The sequence below is a fragment of the Betta splendens genome, chromosome 5 (assembly GCF_900634795.4).
Source record: "Betta splendens chromosome 5, fBetSpl5.4, whole genome shotgun sequence".
Classification (NCBI taxonomy): Eukaryota; Metazoa; Chordata; class Actinopteri; order Anabantiformes; family Osphronemidae; genus Betta; species Betta splendens.
Window position 1 is genome coordinate 3860489 of NC_040885.2, and position 16299 is coordinate 3876787.

The 16299-nt window shown below is 46.7% G+C and overlaps 1 protein-coding gene and 1 long non-coding RNA gene across 2 annotated transcripts; both read right to left on the bottom strand.

The window, feature by feature from the left end:
• Window positions 1-783: 783 nt before the first annotated feature.
• LOC129604085 (uncharacterized) lies at window positions 784-2871 on the bottom strand. Its single transcript, XR_008694675.1, has 3 exons — window positions 2383-2871; window positions 1321-1422; window positions 784-1085 (listed from the first exon to the last, which is right to left on the bottom strand). It is a non-coding gene; the product is annotated as an uncharacterized LOC129604085 (long non-coding RNA).
• A 6158-nt stretch (window positions 2872-9029) lies between these two features.
• Window positions 9030-12614, bottom strand: LOC114856317 (acidic mammalian chitinase-like). Its single transcript, XM_029152188.3, has 12 exons — window positions 12551-12614; window positions 12427-12471; window positions 12315-12341; window positions 12028-12232; window positions 11422-11478; window positions 11028-11193; window positions 10824-10948; window positions 10617-10740; window positions 10347-10529; window positions 10143-10259; window positions 9929-10061; window positions 9030-9579 (listed from the first exon to the last, which is right to left on the bottom strand). The coding sequence occupies exons 2-12, from the start codon at window positions 12449-12451 to the stop codon at window positions 9332-9334; spliced, it is 1410 nt and encodes a 469-aa protein (XP_029008021.1). The 5' UTR covers window positions 12452-12471; window positions 12551-12614; the 3' UTR covers window positions 9030-9331.
• Between the last annotated feature and the right edge of the window lie 3685 nt (window positions 12615-16299).

A 16299-nucleotide genomic window follows, 5' to 3' on the forward strand; every position in this document is an offset into this window, starting at 1 on the left:
GTAATTTGCAAAGCGACTAGCGGTTGCTAATGCGTATGCTAAATGGCGTGTGCAGCTTGAATATTCACAAAACGACTTACCTGGAAAACTCTCGTTAATAGATAACACTACTTTAGCTTACATTATACAAATAAATAAGTTTGAGAGCATAGCTGAAATAATATAAATACATTTTACATTTACACATTTCACTGTTTTTGTCTTACTTGTGCTGCTGCTCTGACAATGTTATTTAAAAAATGTGCATTAATATTTAGAGCAATCACTGCATGACCTTCCTGGGAACAAAAAGCATTGGTTCAAATTATATATTGACCTAACGTATTTTTACTGCTTTTAATTATGTTTTTTGTCATTCTTGATAAATTTGACAGTAATATGTCTCTGTATCTGAAGTTGTTACAGGTATCTAGTCTACAGAGGCTAGTGAGCTTGTGCTGAGGATTCCTGGGGTGAAGAATCTGAGTTGCCATCTCTTCATGCTTGGGTTGTAGATGAAGGCAGTTTCCTGATGGATAAAACACTAAAACACTCATAGTATGATTGATGTAGACCACCTGTGGAATAACTCCTTTACCATTTGAGTAAAAATGTGTTTTTTGTGAGTGCAACACTCATTAAGATTTTTTTTATTTTATTTATATATAATTTATATGCTTTTTATTTATGTCCGCTTCAACTTTATAGCTTACCATATTAGAAAGAGAAAAACATGTAATTTCAATACTATGATTTCCTAAATAAAAGTGTTTTACCTTCAGAAACAGAGTTTAGTGAAATACATAATAGTTAAAGCCAACTTTATTGTAAACCAAAAAATACACCACTACTCCAAAGTTAGAACAAACTGTTACCTTCACACTCCAATGTGCAATGTATAGGTTACTGAGTTAATTAAGAGGTCTGGGGGTTTGAGGTCAGAAGCTTTTGCAGGGCCTTGCAGACGAAATGCATGAAAGTAGGGTAAACAGGGAGATGTGGTGATCCTTGTTCTCATCACTATTTGGAAGACTGAGCGGAAGCAGTCCTCTACCAGATGGAAGCTGTGGCTGTCCTCACCATCACCTCATCAAAACAAAAAGGTACTGCAATCAGAATTGTAGATTAGTGAAATGTTCATTATTATGTAGGTCAAAACCTTCTCTAATGTAAGAACACACAATACCAGACAAAAAATTAAACCAAACAAGAGGACAGGCCTGTCTTTGCTAAAACAACAGATAAACAGTTGTTACAATTCAAATATAAAATCTAAACAGTATATACCAATTAAAATCTTCTATTACCTATCTTACTGTTGGTACATACAAACTTACATACCTTTACTCCTGAGCTGGGCAGCAGATGTCCGTGTACCAACAGTCTGCAGTGATTTCTCTGTTTGACAGCCTCCTTGCATGTAGGTAACTGGGATTTGCCCTCCTACAGTATAGAAAAGACTGTTACATTTACTGTAAATTATATTGGTCCTACAAATATAATGGCTATGGTACAAGCTATAGGTAACTGACCAGATAAGCAGCAGGTATCGTAGAGATGTGACTAATTAGCAACTAAGCTTGAAACACAACACAGTAATCATTCCAACTAATCATGTTAGAATTTGATAGAACAATGACATAACCCCAAATCACAAGTTGATTTAGGCTGTGACACAGGACTGGGTAATAAACATAACTGCGTTCATCTGCAGGTTCTTTTTGTAGCGATCGACCAGCTGTAGCTCTAAAGTGCAAAGGCCTAAAGGCATGCTAACGGCTAACGCAACACAAACAGGAGCGGCAGCACGTCAACAGGACAAAAGCTCAATCCACCGCTTCCTGCCTGTCGCCGATCGAAGGCCCATCGCTATTAGCTGTTCCCCACACAGTTGTGTGATTGCGCCAACTCAGAGTAGCACATTTGAAAGGGACAAAGGCTCGGTTGACTCACTGTAGCCGTTAGCGACGCTAGCGATTAGCTTGTCTCACATGTGGGTAACTGCATTTTAAACAGACCCAACTAACATATTTAGATATCACAAGTATCAAGCACAAACTTATTACAGCGAGCTAGATCCACCGCTTCCTGTCTGTCGCCGCTGGAAGGGCGATAACGATCAGCTGTTCCCCTCAGGTGTATGCGATTACAGAAAAAGGACAGACGCTAGACCCACCGCTCCCTGCCCGTAGCCGCTCGATGCCGTTACGATAATCATTAGCTTTTCTCCACACAGGTGTGTGGCTGCAGGAGCCCACATGAGCACATTTGAAGGGGAGAAAGGCTCGACTTGCTGTAGCCGTCAGCATAGCTAGCTAGTAACTTGCCTCACACATAGGTTACTACATTTTAAACTGACAAACTAACATTTTAAAACATTATAAATATCAAGCATGTACTTACTTCAGTGAGTGGATGACGGACTGTAGGAATAGGTCCTTTTTTCTCCAACAGGAGCCGTGAAACAAATCCAGCATTGTACGCACCCTTGTTTGAAATGCACATACGTATAAATGCTGAGGCAGTGTTTCTGGCACCGGTCCGTTAAAAATAAAAGTGACCCACAAAGTCCTCACTTGTTGATCCCTTGGTAAAGTGAATAAACTTTGGTGTTGGTTAGAACACCTAAGAACCGAACTATTTCTATGGGAGGACTTGGGCGCTGCCGTGCTCGTCTGTTCACGGTGAGTGAGAGGGGGAAATGGCGGAAGTCCAGTTTTGGTTCGGGATCATTGTGGGGGTGGTGGTTCAGGATTTGCAGGGAGAACTTTCAACCAGTATGACGAAACCTGGGGAACGGCCTCAGAACAGTAGATATCTCTCTCCATTGGATGAGAAAATTTACATTTTCAAAATGTGAAAAAAGCAGGAAATGCATTTGTACCGTGCTCAGTGTGTGTATATGTGACCCATAGAGTCATAAGGACGCTCCAAAATGTCTAAAAAGTAGATTTTGCATGATATGAGCCCTTTAAGCTTGCTTTATTGTGGTACTGTGCGGTGCTCTGTTTCTGCTGTGACCACGCTAAGCGCACGATTCAACCACTGCGCGCTTCTGCGATCACGTGACTATAACGCCGAATATGGCTCCACGTGTTTGTGAGACCGCAAGCCTTATTCACGCTAGTCCCACTTCACACTCCTTTACACGCTTCTTTCCCCGTAAGCGCGAGACACGCGTGCTCCATTCAAAGGGCTCACCGGCAAACACTCAGCTGTGCCATCTCACCATGCCCCTAAAGGGGGGCGCGTTCTCCCTCCTCCTTTCTCCTTACTTCTCTCTTTCTCTCTCTCTCACTCACTCACTCACACACACACACACACACACACACACACACACACACACACACACACAGACACACACACACACACACACACACACACACACACACACACACACACACACACACACACACCTCCCTCTCACTGTCTGAATCAGGAAATACTTCCACAGGCATCAACAAAGATAAATCTCAGGTAACGCGCATCCTTCAACCAACTTAAATACAATTGAGACTTTATCCAAATTGGTTATTGGTCCCTGGTAACAGGGTGGTGCCCCGTAAAATTAAGTAATTATTAATTCAGTTAATAACTACTAATCAATAATAATTAAATGTTTCACTTACCTAACTATAGACCTTTGTCATATATTTATATATGTTTAAGCTAATAACCAAATTTGTGAATCGAAATTATAAACATAATTGGTATCTCCACTCAGGAGCTATAAATCCAATTATTATCATTTGTGCCCCTCGCATATCCCCAACAAAACTGGTGCAAACCTGAGTGAGGTTAATCAAACTCAACCCTTTCTGAGACTAGGCGGTGTTGCTAATTCATTTGGCACTACCACAACCCTCACACTGCCCCAACACACATTAGCTATGCAATATTCAATGTTTTCTGTTAAAATATTAATGATTATATATCTTCCTTCTGGACCTACAATAGTATCATTATGAATAAAGTGGAATTGTAACCAGCTAAGTGGGAACTCTGTTGATGGGTTTCTTGTAGTAAAGCAATGTCTGCTTGTAAGGTTTTCAAATGGTTAAATATTTTAAATAATTTCTCCTTCTTATTGATTCCAAGTACATTCCAAGTGACAATTTTCAGTGGTGTCATAACTTACCTGACTGCTGTACATTAGATCACTAGTCTTGTGTGTATGTAGTGTAACAAACTTTAGGTGTGTGACTGAACTTGAGTACCATTGTATTCTGATTTGTGTGTGATCTATGTATGTACACATGTTTTGCCTGTGCAGTAGATGTTTGTGTGTACTGTAGCTGCTGGAGGGCCACATAGCTGGCTGACTACTTAGGAGAAGATTAGAGTAGAGAAGGATGTACAGTGTGGAGTAAAAGTAGGTGATGGAAAAAGAGTAAAGAAAAGGAAAATTAAAGTGGAAGGAAAGTGAGTGATTCAAAATTGATGAGCACTTTGCAAACTGAAGTGAATGACATTAAAATTACAATAAACATTTAACTGAAACATCTGAAGAGAGAACGAGTTTGAATAAATCATGGATGTAAAGTTATAACACGTTTTACCTTAATCTTTACATCTATTATTTTCTTTTAACAAACCTTTCATATTAAACCATTTTTGTTACATACCACCTGCTAGTACAGCAATTGCTTCCCGGTCCCGGTAGAGCTCTCCGTTGAACCATGAAACTCTTATGGATGACAGTCGGTGGCGGCGGTCGAGGATCTCCTTGGGGAACCGATCGTTGATGCTGTAGTCAGTTCCCTTCAGCTGTCTGCCCAGGCTCTTAATTAGTTCCTTCTGCTTAAAGTCATGAATCTTGGCAATGATGGGTCGTGGGCGCTGGCATCTGGTCGCCTTTCATCCAGCCAATGAGTGCGATGAAATGCCATGTTGTCCACAACATCAGCTGGAAGCTTTATCTGTTGCTTGAGAAAGTTTAACGGTGGCTTCTGCGGTTTCCTCCGCCTGTTCTGGAATCCCCCAAAACACCAGGTTGTCTCTCATGTCTCCCTGCAGATTGATGATGCTTTCTTTAAATTTTTTTTGACCGCTAGCTCAGCCACATCCTCCGTCAGGGATTGCACTTGTCAGGTTCCGGCTCTGTTTTTAGTTTTATTTTGAAGGCACTTTGTTGTTCTGTCTCATCATCATGTTTTGGGTTCCAGTTTCCGCTTCCTGTTTTAGTTTGATAGTTTCCGGTTTACCAGTCCATCACACTCACGCTAACCTTACTTCCGGTTTTCAGTTCACGCACCTGTTTTTCATTCATCATTACTTCCCGGACATTTAAGCACCACCGGTCACTATCATGATTTGCCAGATCGTTGTTTACTGATTCCTGACTCTCACGTTCCCGCAGCTCCTTACCGACCCTGTAAGTCATCGTTCTGTTATTGACCACTGCCTGTTTTATGACCTGTCTAAGCCTGCCGATTTGGACTCTAAGAGCTGAACCTTTTTCTTTGATATTGGCCTGTGTATGACCCGGACTGTTTTTTGTGACTTTGATTTTGGGAATAAACCCTCTTTTTTCACCGACTACGTCGTGTCCTGGCGCTGTGCATTTGAGTCCTCTCCCTGCCGATCCGTGACAGAACGATCTGGCCAGACTTGGACCCAGCCAGCGCCAACCCGCACCCAGGTCTGTTACGAGTTTTGTTCCCGTATTTTCCCTTTTTTCCCTCCGTTTGTTTGGCTCCGTGCGCAAGTCACTCGCCGGAGCAATGGAGTTTTCCTGCCCGAGTCTGCCAGTGGATATTCGCGGAGACCTAGAGAGGTTCGCTAAGGCATACGCGGAAGCGCACAGACCTGAGGACCGTCTCCGCCACGTAAAGCAGGGCATCGAATTGCTGACGGCTGAGTTTTGGTGGCGTGCGTATCCCGGAGTGCAGACGTACTATGAGAGACTTCATTCGCTGCAGAGGGAATTGGCGTGCGCGCTGCACGCATCACCCGCCTGTGTCTCCGCAGCTGCTCCTACCGCTGTTTCATCGCTTTACGTTCCTGTTCCCGTTCCTGTCGCCGCTCCAGTGTCTCCGACCCAGGCTCCCAACGCCGCCGCCTCTGCTCGCCACTCGAACCCAGCTACAGAGGCCCAGCCCCCGCCGCTCCCAGCGCCTCCGACGACGGTCAGCCGCAGGCGCCCCAGACGACATCGGCGAGGGCACGGGTCTGAGGTTCAGGGCCCAGAGACCTCGGTCGCAGTGCCCGAGCAGCTCTCCCCTCCCGCGGGGGATCCCCTCGATTCTCCGACTGACTGTGTCCCTCTGATAGCAGGCATCTCAGACAGCGTCGCCCGACGGGTCCACCTCCTCTGCTCTCCTCCAGTTGCGTTTCTCTTCGCCCACCTCATGAACACCGCCGATTCGGCAGCAGACCAGGGCACGAGAGAACAACTGTTCGAGGAAGCAGCCGCTCTCGTCCTGAGGGAACCTGTCCTGCGTGAGGTCCTGCAACTCCCAGGTCTGCAACCAGCAGTCGCGCCTCATCCCACGTCTCAGTCAGGTCAGTCAAGCCACGCTCAGTCTCCAGCCCTAGTTCAGCCATGTCCTGTTCAGACCCCAGTCGCAGTTCAGTCGAGCCCAGTTCAGTCTCCAGTTCAGTCGAGCCCAGTTCAGTCTCCAGTTCAGTCGAGCTCAGTCCAGGTTCCAGCCCAGTCGAGCCCAGTCCAGGTTCCAGCCCAGTCGAGCCCAGTCCAGGTTCCAGCCCAGTCGAGCCCAGTCCAGGTTCCAGCCCAGTCGAGCCCAGTCCAGTCGAGCCCAGTCCAGCCGAGCCCAGTCCAGCCGAGCCCAGTCCAGCCGAGCCCAGTTCAGCCGAGCCCAGTTCAGCCGAGCCCAGTTCAGCCGAGCCCAGTCCAGCCGAGCCCAGTTCAGTCTCCAGTCCAGCCGAGCCCAGTTCAGTCTCCAGTCCAGCCGAGCCCAGTTCAGTCTCCAGTCCAGCCGCGAGCTGTCCAGTCTCCAGTCCAGCCGCGAGCTGTCCAGTCTCCAGTCCAGCCGCGAGCTGTCCAGTCTCCAGTCCAGCCGCGAGCTGTCCAGTCTCCAGTCCAGCCGCGAGCTGTCCAGGTTCCAGTACAGTCCAGTCACGTTCCTGTCCAGGTTCCAGTACAGTCCAGTCACGTTCCTGTCCAGGTTCCAGTACAGTCCAGTCACGTTCCTGTCCAGGTTCCAGTACAGTCCAGTCACGTTCCTGTCCAGGTTCCAGTTCAGTCCAGTCACGTTCCTGTCCAGGTTCCAGTACAGTCCAGTCGCGCGCAGGTCGTGTCCCAACCAGAGGGCACCACCTGTCGTACAGGTGCTATGCACACCCGATCAGGCCCGACGTCTGCTCCGTCGAGCTTGGCAGCGGCAAGTAGCCATGCCAGCTCCAGAGTAGATGCCGTTCCAGTTCCTGTCGGCCATGTTGCGGCCGTTCCTGTCGGCCATGTTGAGGCCGTTCTAGTTCCTGTTCCTGTCCCTGTCGGCCAAGTAGACGCCGTTCCTGTCCCTGTCGGCCAAGTAGACGCCGTTCCTGTCCCTGTCGGCCAAGTAGACGCCGTTCCTGTCCCTGTCGGCCAAGTAGACGCCGTTCCTGTCCCTGTCGGCCAAGTAGACGCCGTTCCTGTCCCTGTCGGCCAAGTAGACGCCGTTCCTGTCGGCCATGTTGCGGCCGTTCCAGCCCCTGTCCCTGTCGGCCATGTTGCGGCCGTTCCAGCTCCTGTCACCCTCGGAGCCGCAGCCCCTGCGCACCTCCAGGAGGAGGTCGCGCCAGCCGCAGTCCCGGCGGACCTCCAGGAGGGGGTCGCGCCCGTCGTAGTTCCTGTCGACCCCCAGGAGGGGGTCGCGCCCGTCGTAGTTCCTGTCGACCTCCAGGAGGGGGTCGTTCCCGTCGCAGCTCCCGCTGCACCGGCATCGGTTCCTGGCGGCCCGGCTCCGGCCGCACCTGCATCGGTTCCTGGCGGCCCGGCTCCGGCCGCACCTGCATCGGTTCCTGGCGGCCCGGCTCCGGCCGCACCTGCATCGGTTCCTCGTCGCGGTGGTCCAAGGAGGACGCCGCTGGCTCCTGCCTCGTCCTGGTCTCGGCTGCCGGACCGGTGGCCTCGCCCTCGGCTTCTCCTGGTGATTGGATGGCGCTGCCTCCTCCGGCGCCGTCCGCCTCGACTCCGCCACCGCCACGGCCGTTCGCCTGGGGTACGTCCCCTCCTGCCGCGACGATGGCGCGGTCTCTGCCGTCGTCGTCCGCCGCGATACTGGGACCCCCGGAGCATCTCCGTCGGGGAGGGGGCTGGGCTCAGCTCTGCTCTCCCGGACCTCGCCAGCCGTCGTGGTTTGGGGAGGGGGGCTTCCGTGGGCGCCGTGGAAGGCGCCCTAGGGGGAGGGGTACTGTCAGGTTCCGGCTCTGTTTTTAGTTTTATTTTGAAGGCACTTTGTTGTTCTGTCTCATCATCATGTTTTGGGTTCCAGTTTCCGCTTCCTGTTTTAGTTTGATAGTTTCCGGTTTACCAGTCCATCACACTCACGCTAACCTTACTTCCGGTTTTCAGTTCACGCACCTGTTTTTCATTCATCATTACTTCCCGGACATTTAAGCACCACCGGTCACTATCATGATTTGCCAGATCGTTGTTTACTGATTCCTGACTCTCACGTTCCCGCAGCTCCTTACCGACCCTGTAAGTCATCGTTCTGTTATTGACCACTGCCTGTTTTATGACCTGTCTAAGCCTGCCGATTTGGACTCTAAGAGCTGAACCTTTTTCTTTGATATTGGCCTGTGTATGACCCGGACTGTTTTTTGTGACTTTGATTTTGGGAATAAACCCTCTTTTTTCACCGACTACGTCGTGTCCTGGCGCTGTGCATTTGAGTCCTCTCCCTGCCGATCCGTGACAGCACTGTTCCCTTCAGGGCCTCGTTCCTGGTGGCGAGGGAAACCACCTGCTGATGGCTAGATTCCAGTGCCAGATGCAAAACCTCCTAATTTTTTTTCTATGGACTCCAGGAGCTATTCTTGCAGAGTCTTGCCTCCTCTCCTCTTTCTATTTAACTGAATAAAAGCTCTCATGATACAGTAAAGACTCTGTATCATTAATGCTTTTTATTTTATAAGTATTTTCACACTGATGAATATATGACAGTTTTTAAAGAGAGAAAAATGTTTGTGAACTGTAGTATGGGTTTTGACAGGTGTCCTGTTGGTAGCATGTGAGGTAATATCTGTAAAATGTTACATTAAAATTAAATACATTGCATTTATACACTGATTATACACACATTAAAGAAATAATGCTGTACACAGTGGATAAAGAAATGCTGGGGGAGCCTGTTCTAAAGCAGGTATTTTAGCCATGGTTTTACACATTGTGTCCACTTGAGACTTAGGGCCAGGCACAGCACTTGCACTTGTCATTAAAGACAGATCCAGCACCACAATATCTCAAGTGTGTGATCCCCCCAGCGCACATGTAGAAAGTTGCCTTGTCATCTGGATTGGCGTACAGCCCATCGGGTTTGCCATTGCAGAAGCCAGGTCCTGGAGCATGAGTGGTTGTTGTGGTTGTTGTGGTTGTGGATTTGGTGGTAAAATTTGGGTCAGGGGTGGTAGTTGGGGGCAGTGTGGGCATCTCTGGAGAAAGGAAGCAGAAGATTTACATCGTAAATGTACATACAGAAGAAATGAACATGTAAATGTACACAACTATGAATTTATTAATTAGAACAGCACAATACATTACTTTTTTACCTTATTACTGTAAGTAACATTGTTATGTAATAATTTTGTTATTAAAGTTTACAATAAATAGCCGTTAAAGATATTTGTATAAGTAAAACAGCATCTTATATTTTATTTTTATTGTGGTACAATCTGTCTGTCTCTCTATAAAACACAATTATATGTAAATATAAGAACTGTGGGAAAATTGCTTCCAGTCAAGACATCTGATATTATTGTGAGAAGATTACTAAAAACCTACCAATATTGAGAATTTTGTTGAGATGAGACAACAGTGGGTGTTTTCCTTGTCCGCAGAATTGTCCTGTAAAGTCATCCAAATCAAGGGCCCACACAAAGGCACCACCGAACCCTTGTTCCTGCAGGTAGCTCACCTGTTTGACAACAATAAACACTATTTGGTGACAGAAACATGTAGTACCTGAAATGTTGTATGCTACTGCACAAGTAAATACCTTAATATCATAGCTCTCCCTGGTGTCGAATCCAACCCACTCATTGTTCTTTGTGGCATATGGGACTTTCTGGTCCTCAATCCACTGAATGGGGGTGTCCTTCACAAAGTTACAAATCTATAAAATGGAAAACATAAACCATTAAGTCATCACATTGGATTACCTTCCCCCTTAGATGAAACCTCATTTGAAACCTTGACACACCTCATAGTAGGACCAGAATCCTGCTTCACGTGTGAATGGACCGGCTGATGCAGGGCCACTAGCTGGGGCTCCAACACCAGTGTTTGAAGATGTCAGACGGAAGGTACGACCGTAAGCAGCAAAGCCCATCCTCAGCTTCTCTAACGGAGCTCCATTGTCTCTCCAGTACTTCATAGCATAATCCTACAAAAAGTGATATAAGTTGTGAAATATATACCTTTAAACAACACCCTTTAAATTGACTTTTATAAGCATCAAACAGCTTTTTACAGTGTTGAAGTAGATCAGGTCACCAGAGTCCTGTGAGCCACGGAACAGGGGGCTGTTATGCCCAGTAAACTGTTCCCAAGTTCCATGGAAGTCATAGGTCATCACATTGAGGAAGTCCAGTTCCCTGGAAAGAGGAAAAAGCGGAAACAATAAAAATACATAGTAGCACCTTTCTCTGACAAGATCTATTCAACAGATAACACTCACTTGGCAACTTCAGCGATCTCATATCCAGCATCAATGTTTCCTTTTCCAGCAGGAACAGCAGCAGTCAACATCAGCTGAGGTTGGCCAGTGGCCTTGGCTTCAGCTGCATAGGCAACAGCCAGCTCCTGATATTACACAACAATAAGGAAGTCAAAGAGAAGTACATCATAGGACCTGTGATATGCACTAGAGATCTCTACACACCCTGCAGAGAAGAGTGAACCTTTGTTTGTCCTCTGGGGGACTTCCACGAGAACCAGGGTACTCCCAGTCCAGATCCAGACCATCAAATCCATGAGTTCTTAGGAATTTGATTGTAGACTGGATAAACCTCTGACGATTAGCTTCATTAGACACCATGATGGAAAACCTGCGTGGAATATTTGTCTTAGTCTAGGTATAGTTGTTTAGGTACAATCATACAAAAAAGGAACTTTTTTTTACTTTATAATAATTATTCCTAATTCCTATTAGAAACAGTTTTTTTGTACAGAGGTACTTTGCATTTATTTGGTCTATAAACATGTTTATTTTCAGCGGTGTAGCTGATTGAATATCAATAGCGGACCTTGCAGGTAATTTATACAATGTTACTCACTGTGCTGAGCCGAAGTTCCATCCACCGACAGCCAGAAGAGTCTTTAGACTAGGATTCCTGCAAACAGCAAAGATCTTAGATCACCACCAAACTTTATACAAGCTACAGTAGCAGTTGCTTTTAAATAGGTTTTAGGTTAGGGTCAACATTTTATTCTAGGGCTCTATATTTAGTTGCTGTAGGAGCCAAAAAACAAACAAACAAAAAAAGAATTATGGACCATCACATTGCTTGGTGTTAGGGGCAATATAGTAAATGGTAAAAATGCTTTGAGTTTCATTCATACACTGGTGGTATAAGCTGACCCACTGGGGGCAACTTGGGGTTCAGTGAACCTGACCCAGAGAAGTCAGGAAACCACGAATCCACGAATGATTGATGGACGCTTGAGCCACTGCAGCCAAATATCATGTTGCAAACAATAACTTATCTGTAGTAATTTATAACAAAAAAAAAATAGGAATCATCTTGTAGACAAATAAGGCTCCACAATTCTTAGTTTATGCCAGTACTCTACAGTATTGGCATAAACACTACAGCTGTAGTGACTGCTGCACAGTCTGACTGCTACACAAACACCAACTTATTTCAACCATGGCCACATACTTCTTTTTCAGTTCGTTGAAAGACTTGTAGAGGATGTCATCATTCCACTCATAGGTGACCAACTCATTGTTGTAGTTGATGATTGAGAAGGCATAGATCAGGGTAGTGCAAAGGAAAGGGTCCACATCTTTTGGCAGGAACTTGCCCTCACCAGGTCTATACTGGGACCAGTTGGTGAAGTAGCATTCCATTCGGCTGGCAGACCCTGGTTTGGAACAAAGGAACTTTAAAGTAACAGTGATTCCAGTATTGAAATTAAGTAAACAAGATATGTCAAAGATACTTACCCATCTGGCATATTGCCAGACATATGGCTGGAAAATGTAAAAGAGGGTGGATTAGAGCAATCAAGAGAATTGTAAAATTCTATTATATCTGTCTAATCTATTTATACGATACCTGCTATAACTGTAAGTCTGGTCATTTTGAACTCACTTGTTTACTCTAAAAGACAAAAAATAAACGAAAGACAATACATGTCAAAAGAATAACTTAGAAAAGTTGTTTATTCTTGTAAACTCACCAGACGACTCCACCAAGACAGCAAATAACAGCTGCAGAACTTGACCTTTTATATAGTTGACTACACAGAGAGAAAGGACAAAGTTTAGCAGCCTTTAGATAAAACAGGGCAATAAATGTGATGAGTATTAAACAGTGTTTTGATAAGATCCTGTCGAGTTTAAGCCATGTATAGAAAATAATTTACTGACTGCAACACTCTGGTTGAACCTGACACACAGGATGTAATTTAGGTCATTGGGCATATTTCTGTCATTGTATTTTTAATCTGATAACCTGACATTTGACGTAATGATCATAGCCCTGATATTTTACTTTATATCAGTTTATATTTGAGTGTTACTGTTGTCAGGACGACAAAAGATTAAAATATAACCTTGATATTGACTCCTTCTTTACAACCGGTCAACTGAAAATTTATGTTTTCATTGGTTCATGTGACTAACAATCATTGCCAGTTACCTGAACCATCTCTAACTCTAAGCTCTATCAAAAAGGAAGATTTTAAACTGGAATTAGCGCCCCCAAATAGACACTGTTAGGTGTCTATAGGTTCTACTTTCTAAGACAGCTCAGGAAGTTCAGTCTGCCCCAGGAGCTGCTGACCATCTTCTACATGGCCATCATCCAGTCTGTCCTCTGCACCTCTACCGCTGTGTGGTTTGGCTCAGCTACTAAGCAGGACAGACACAGACTGCAGCGGGTGGTCAGCAGAGAAGATCATTGGGACTGAGCTCCCTTCTATATAGCACCTGTACCAGGCCAAACTCAAAAACGGGCAGCAAGCATCACTGCTGACCCCACACACCCCGCACGTGAACTGTTCAAACTCCTTCCCTCTGGTAGGCGCACAGAGCTATAGCTACCAGAACCATGAAACACAGAGTCAACTTCTTCCCCCAGGCTCTTTCTGAACTGAACTCTAACGGTCATACAATAAAATGACTCAGTGACTCTCACAAACATAAACATAAATGTGCAATAACCACTGGTGAATGTGACATATATCGACCTGCAGTTTATTTATTTATTTTTTATTTGTAAATAACTATAATTAAAATTGTAAGTAATTTGTTTTGTTTTTTGCCACAAGAGGGAACAAAGACGAGTCAGACCACATAAAATTCCTTCGTTGTCCTGTGCAAACTTTTTTGATTCTGATCATGAAGAATCTGTTGTGTGGTCAAATGTGGCGAGTACTTTTTATTTTCTTATGAAATACATACTGTTGAATTCATATTGACTTATTTATGATGCCTACTCAGGCCAATTCCCATATCATCAGATAGCCCGGTAATTAGGGTGAGTGATGTTTTTCTTGGTGGTGTGAGTTCAATTCCTCATCTTTTCTCTTATTAAGAATTGCTCTGTCTAGTTTAAGACGGACCTGCACCAGCACCAAAACAGCAAAACATTGTTGTTTTCATTCTCCTCAGCTTTTTACATGTCTTTAAACAGCACACCCTCTTAACACACCCTCTGTATCATGTCTACTGGAACGTCTGATACAATATAATCTTTTCATATATTTCTGTGGTTATGGGTCCCGATTTAATTAATATAATTCATAATACAATATATAATAGTGATATAATTGTGCATATGGCCTCGTAAAGACGTACAGAGCAGCCAATCTGGGACTACAGCCGCCAATTTTGGTTTTAAACTTTTTTTTTGTCCTGTCTGGCAGTTCAACAAGCAGCATATATTTGTCACAGTTTCAGTGTGGACATTTGCATTATTGTCATTTCCTGTTTTATTTAGCACTACCCCTTTGGTACCTTCGCCTGATCCTGCCTGCTCCTGCCTGCTCCTGCCTGCTCCTGCTTGCCGCCTTGCTTGTTTTCCTGTGAACCCTGTTTTCCTGGAAACCTGTAAGTCTATTAAATTGGATCAAATGCACCTCTTAGTCTCCTGTGCCGTGCATGTGGGTCCGATTCATCCGCCCGCCTGACAGAACAATCTGGCCAGAGATGGACCCAGCTGGCACAGAGTCTGTGCGCTCCGCTCTCCAGGCTCAGGAGCAACGGCTCAAGGAGCTGGACAGAAAGACAGACGCCGCTCTACAGGATGTGACCTGCTGTGCTGCGCGGCAAGAGGTCAGTGGCGAAGCTCACTCAGCTGGTCAGGAGTCTGGCCGAGATCCACGCAACCTCGATTCCACTAGAAGCTGCGCTGGAGCCGGTAGCGTCTGCTCCACTGATCGTCGTCAGCTTGGGAGCCCCACAACGCTTCTCCGGAGAATCAGGTGACTGCAGGAAGTTCATCACCCAGTGTGAGATTTATTTTGAGCTGAGTGCACCACGGTTCCCGACGAAGCAATCCAAGTTGGTGTACGCGATTTCCCACCTCTCCGGAGCTGCCGAGGTCTGGGCGGCAGCTGAGTGGCAGAACAAGTCTGTGTGTTTGAGTTCATTTGACAGCTTCTCTACGGCGCTACGGCAGATTTTCCAGAAGGTAACCCCCTGGCGAGAGGCGGCTCAGAGACTGGTAAACATCCGACAGGGGCACCGGAGCACTTCGAAGTATGTTAGCGGCGGAGGCAGGCTGGGACACCACTGCGCTGGGGGATGTTTTCATCCGAGGTCTTCCCCGCCGGGTGAAGGACTGCTTAGCGGTAAGAGAGCTTCCGAGGGGGTTAGACGCGCTAATAGAGCTGGCCATCTGCATTGAACGGCGACTGAGGAGCAGCGAACAGAAGCAGCTGGCGGAGTCGCGGAACTGGGAAGCGGAAGGAGCCTGATGGAGAAGCGCGCCGCACAGGGGAACGCACGGAACTCCGTGAGCGGACGCCGGAGCCACGCACCGAGCGTTTTTTTTCGCTTTCGGGTCGCCGCTGTCAGCGGAGGAGCCGATGCAGCTGGGTCGCCCAACTGACTGGCGAGGAAAACAGACGACGACAGAGCCTGGGTCTTTGCTTGTACTGCAGCTAACCCGGCCACTTCGCAGCAGGCTGTCCGCTAAAAGGGCAGGCTCGCCATTAAGCCGGAGGCTAATGGTGAGCCGAGCTGTGTTTGAAAATGCCCCCGATTGCTCGCTCCTGCTGGTCACGCTGCAGTTCGGCCGTCGGTCCATTCAACAGGCCATGCTGATCAATTCAGGTGCAGATGATAGCCTAATTGGCGAAGCGGTTGGGGGTGCCCACACAGCCCTTGGCAGTACTGCGGGAGACTGCGGCGTTAGACGACCGTCCGCTCTGGAGCATCACGCATCACATTGCTCAGGTATTGACGTTTCCGGACTCTCATTCAGAGGAGATCACTTTCCTGGTAGCACCAAACTGTCATCACCCAGTAATCCTTGGACACACCTGGCTTCGCCGGCACGAACTTTACGAATAAATTGGCGAAGCTGAGCGATCGAGGAATGGGGTGGAGGATGCAACACGAGTTGTTTTAAATGTTGGATTTGGCGTCATCTCCTGACGAGGGAGGAAATTGCACGGACCCGGCGGATATAGTCAGGGTGCCAGAATGTTACCTGGGCCTCGTACTGTGTTCAATAAGCATCGTGCCATGTCACTCCCACCTCACCAATCCCGCGACTGCGCCATCAACCTGAAGCCAGGCGCTACTCCTCCTCCTCCTACTCCTCCTCTCCAACTCTTGCTGAAGGAGAGGGCAGCAATGAAAGAATATCTGGAGAGTTCCCTGGCAGCTGGTCTGATCCGTCTCTCGTCCTCCCCGGCAGGAGCTGGGTTTTTCTTCGTGGGGAAGAAAGACGGATCGCTTCGGCCCTGCATTGATTACC

Bases quoted from the DNA above. Each gene is read 5' to 3' on its own strand.
- LOC114856317 (XM_029152188.3), bottom strand. From the start codon at position 12,451: ATGACCAGACTTACAGTTATAGCAG. The intron at 10,949-11,027 runs GTGTGTAGAGAT...GTGTAATATCAG, and splicing joins GGTTCACTCTTCTCTGCAGG to GAGCTGGCTGTTGCCTATGC. The intron at 9,580-9,928 runs GTAGGTTTTTAG...TCCTTTCTCCAG, and splicing joins CAACAAAATTCTCAATATTG to AGATGCCCACACTGCCCCCA.